The sequence below is a fragment of the Charadrius vociferus genome, unplaced genomic scaffold (genome assembly GCF_000708025.1).
Source record: "Charadrius vociferus isolate BGI_N301 unplaced genomic scaffold, ASM70802v2 scaffold110, whole genome shotgun sequence".
NCBI lineage: Eukaryota > Metazoa > Chordata > Aves > Charadriiformes > Charadriidae > Charadrius > Charadrius vociferus.
Window position 1 is genome coordinate 2,255,312 of NW_009646761.1, and position 4,626 is coordinate 2,259,937.

The 4,626-nt window shown below is 44.2% G+C and overlaps 1 protein-coding gene across 1 annotated transcript in view; it reads right to left on the reverse strand.

Annotated features, from left to right (window-relative positions):
• SLC15A1 (solute carrier family 15 (oligopeptide transporter), member 1) overlaps window positions 1-509 on the reverse strand; it is a 28,199-nt gene extending 27,690 nt beyond the window's left edge. Inside the window, 2 exon segments of the mRNA XM_009891966.1 lie at window positions 311-389; window positions 446-509. Coding sequence (XP_009890268.1) covers window positions 311-389; window positions 446-509 — 143 coding nt within the window.
• Between the last annotated feature and the right edge of the window lie 4,117 nt (window positions 510-4,626).

Consider the following 4,626-nt stretch of genomic DNA (forward strand, 5'->3'; position numbering starts at 1 on the left):
CCCCCCCCCCTTGCCCCCGCGGGTTCCCCGCCGCGCTGCGTTGGGGCAAGGCGGCGGGGAGGGATGGACAGCCGGTGCCGGCCCCTCCCGCCGCCCTCTCCCCCGCCGGCTTTTAAATACAGAGCGTAACTCTCTGCTCGGGTTTGGTTTGTTGTTTTTTGTTGTTGGTTTTTGGTTTTTTTTTCTTGTCTTGTCTTTTCTGTGACTCTGAGAAACCGCAGAGCCAACGCCACGAGCCAAACGGAGCACGGCACAACGCTAACGCCGCGCGTTTGTCCCTTCGATGCCAACGGCACGATGGAAAACTTACCGAGTGAGTGTACAGAGGTGCACAGAGGGCAGCTTTCTGCCTCCTTCCCAGCCAGGGAGACGGAGTTTCCGTTTTGCTGCTGTCAAACGCAAGAGAAAACACAAGTTTGGTACTTGGTTTCTAACAGTGACTGACCTGTGGCTCCTGCGAACCGGTGCTTCTCAGAAGTTGCCCAGGGAAGAAGTTGTGGATGCCCCATCGTTGGAAATGTTCTAGGTCGGGTTGGACGAGGCTTTGAGCAACCTGATCTAGTGAAAGATGTCCATGCCCATGACAGGGAGGTTTGGGCTAGATGATTTCTAAAGGTCTCTTCCAACCCAAACCATTCCATGAGTCCATGTTTCTGTATCCCTGTTTGCTCATCACTTCGGTCTGTCTGCAGCAGACGGCTGTCCTGCGTGTGCCGCCAAACTACAGGGAAAGCTGGGAGAATGCTGGTCAATATAACACCGTGTACGCTCCATGCTGAAGTGTAGCAATGCCTGCACCTTACTCACCTAGGTTTATACGTGAAATAAATGGATAAGTTTAGCATGAGAATCACCAGAGCGTAAGGCCAACAAAAAGAGCGGATTAGTGAAGCTGCACAATATTAAGACTTGAATGTAGTCAGAATGCAGAAGCAGAAAAATATTGGGAGGCATTGCAAAAAAAAAAAAAAGAAGTTGCTGAAAGCAGACTAAAACTCTTCTTTGAGACTCGCTGCTGTTATGTTACACTGGTCTTTAGTTTACGCAATCAGTCCGATGGCATCTCCTACAATGTGCACTTAATAATTACCTGGCTGCTGAACAGGTTGATTTCTCCTTAGGTACAAACCAAACAAGCGTTGCAATATATTGCAATGTGCATTACCTACAGTCAGAGCTTCAGGTGCTAAAGAAGGCTGCGCTGACCTGCGATGCAGAGTGACAGCTGAACCCGGATTTCTTGAACTATGTCTATATGGGACCAATCTGCTCAAAGGAGCTCTGCCCTCTTATCAATTACTCGTCCTCGCGACGGTTAAAATTTGTGAATAAATTCTTAAGTTAAAGAAGGAGTGGGCGGTTATAGCTATATTTAGAGCACATACTCCTGTGAGAAACACAAATCTTGCTGTATAAGCTCCACCACCACAGCTGATGTTAGTCGTATATCACTGCTCTGTGAGATATATATATATGGCTGTACAGCGCAGGGAGTGTTGCATTTCTCTATTATGGTTACTCCAGCAAAACAAGCAGTCTGTAACGCAGCAAATACTGCTGAAATCACCGATAGCGCGTTGACATATAGAAATAATTGAGATACTACCACTATTTTTGAGCTGTTAAAGCATGCCATTAAAGCTGTCATTTCTCCCCTGAACATTTGGTCTCTTCTTCTTGCATAAACGATGGTGGTGAATGGGAATTTTGGTTTGTTCTCAAGCACATCTTATACCTCTGCACATTTGGTGGAAACAAAGAGTAGGCTGTTGATGTTTCTTCCTAGAAAGAGACACATAAATGGGAAGCAAAAATCTTGAAAAACCACCATTTTTTTTAGCAGTTTGAGATTAATGGACTAGTTGGTTCACACTGGTTTCCACTCATGTTATCTTTCAGTATTCAAGGTCTCTCTTAAACGAAAAATGAAAAAAAAAAAATATTACAGAAATCTTCTAACAATACTAGCAAAGAATTCACCCTGATGAGTACAAATGCTGTAATTTGCCCCACAGAGAGAGATAAAGGTCTGCACAATTGCTTCACAGCTTCTCCTGAGGTAGATTGGATTCTGGCTTCATTTAGTAAGCTGATGCCACAAGGTTGACCTCCGCGGGGCTGTTTTGTGGTTGTACCAGTTAGAGGGACAGAATTTGTTCTTGGAGGATTTGAGTTTCCTGGCGAGTCTCACTTGCTAGGAGAGCTTAGAGCAGAGCAGGGCTGTTAAATGTTCAGCGAACAAAGATGAAGATGTTATTCTGCTTTCTTTTACAAAGCTCTGAGCTTAAAGGACTGCATTTTCAGGACAGAATAGAAAACTCAGGCAGTATAACTTGAATAATTAAGTACAAACTACAGCTGGTTGATTAGAAAGTACAATATGTGACTTCTGTAAACTGTGCAGGTTAAAACTACACATTCCAAGATCATATCCTAGCACCAACTGTTTGGCTGTATGGGTGGAAATCTTAATTGATGGGTACCATACTCTGTCATTACTTAAGCACTACAAAATATTGCTCAGTTAAAGGTTGTAAGGAAGTCGGTAAGATTGTTTTCTTGTGTCTTGTAGGTAGGAAGAACACGGTCATTTCAGAGAAGCCGGTGAGGTGAATCCGTAAAATGGAATACTCGATAACAACAATTCATTAATTAAGGACTGATGACCTGAATTAAGATTGAAGTATCTTAAAGCAAATGAAGACAAATTGCTATTTGTTTAGAATATGTGTATTCTATAAATCTTAATAGGTGTTTTTGACTCAGTATTTTAGACTGGAAAAATTATAATAAGCATAAAGAAATTGCAAGGGTGTGCAGCTCTTTGTGGGATAACCAGTATTGTACAGGATGCTGAAAACTGATTTAGGTAGTATGTTAATTCCATTATGAACAAAGACTAATGGATTTCACTCTATAACCACAATTTATTTGGCTTTCACAATGGTAGTAGCCAAATACTAACGCTAGTCACTTCCCAGAAACTACTCCTCCCAAGATAATACATCCTTCCAAGAAAAGTTTATCCCCACCTTCCAGATAGGGAATCTGAGGGGAAAATTGTTTAGTGAATCAGCCGGTGCACATGAAAGCCTTCTACAGAGGAGCTGCACTTTCTAATATAACTGAGGCATCCCACTAAAACCATGAACCTTCAGATAACAAAACAGAATTTGTTTGCTGTGACCTTTCTCATAACATCGTGTCTCCTTTCGTTTCTTGAAGACGCAGCTTGCTAGCACAGCAATTAATTGATGGGATGGTCTGGAGGAGACGGGGACCGCAGGGAGGGAGGGTGCCCGGGGTGCTCTGAGAAGGGGTTTGCAGCACTTCAGCTGCATTCAGCCACCAGCAGTGCAGCTGCCAGGTGCTGTGCTATTCCATACGTGGCACTCGCTCTGGTATTTGAGACACTCACTTGATTGCCATGCGATGATCAACTTTGGCCCCAAAACATATGGACTTGTTACTTCTGAAGTTTGGTAAACCAAATCAGGGACAGGCAGAGAAAGAGAAGTTTTCTACCAGCCCAGCCTGGCAGCCCAGCTCAGCAGCGTTTGGCAGCTATTCCTCCACAGAAAAAGGAAAAGAGTTCATCTTCTGTGGCCCAGAGGGAACTTGGCTTCGCTGGCAGGTCTGTCTGTGCACACATGTGGGCGGAGGGGGAAGCAGAGGAGCAGGAACTAGAGCAGATACCTGTACGTAAATAAAGTAACTAAGTCAACTTTATTTACCTGGAACTGCCCTAAACTGATGCCAAAAACCTTTGGCTCATTAGCAGTGCCTGTAGCCACACACAAAGTTGACATAGCAGATGTAGACCTAATGAGTTAATGGTATCGAAACATGAAGTCACTTCTGTCAAAAAACATTGGGTTTTTTTTTATTATTATTTTTGCTGAAAAAATAACTTGAGGTGAATAACTCATGGAGTGTTTTATTTCCAGTTCATTTCCTCTGTTTAATAACATTTTCTTCACTGTAGAGCCAGTCACATTCACCTCGTTTTTATTGGTGAGGGGAGCACAGGATGGATTGCCAGTAAGGGGAAGAAGCCCCCTGCAGACATCTGTCAAAAGTAGATGAAATCCACTGCAAGGAGCAAGGGGTGTCCCCGCTGAGCTGAGATTTAATCTGTGTCCACTTTCTCTTCAGATCCATCTTTTATGCTGTAGGAGCTCCATCTCCATCATGACACCACTTTTGCTGCTTTTTTCCTCCACAGTTTTTCCCTTGGGGAATCTGATGGGATGGTGTTTTGTGCAAAGCCTGGATTTAATATGGAAGTGCAGGTCTGTATGGAAACCAGCATTAGCTGACAGTTGCACGGAGGTGTTAAAAATCTTGATTCTGGACTTAGAGACGTTACCGACCCTTCCAGCCTTGAAATGTCTTTTTGGGTCCAGCCTTCAGCCCTAACCTTTGTATCGCGCAGTCAGTACATAAAGACAGCACACATGGTGTTGTGCCTGTGTAACACAGCAGGCGTGAGACTGGGAGAGCAGAAACATGCGTGGTAATCCCGGTTTTGGTGCTGAGTTACCGTCAGACCTTACGCAATCTGTCTCTGAAGCTGGGAGATTCTCGCCTGCCAAGCGAGGGCACTCCCAGCAGATATGTGGGGTA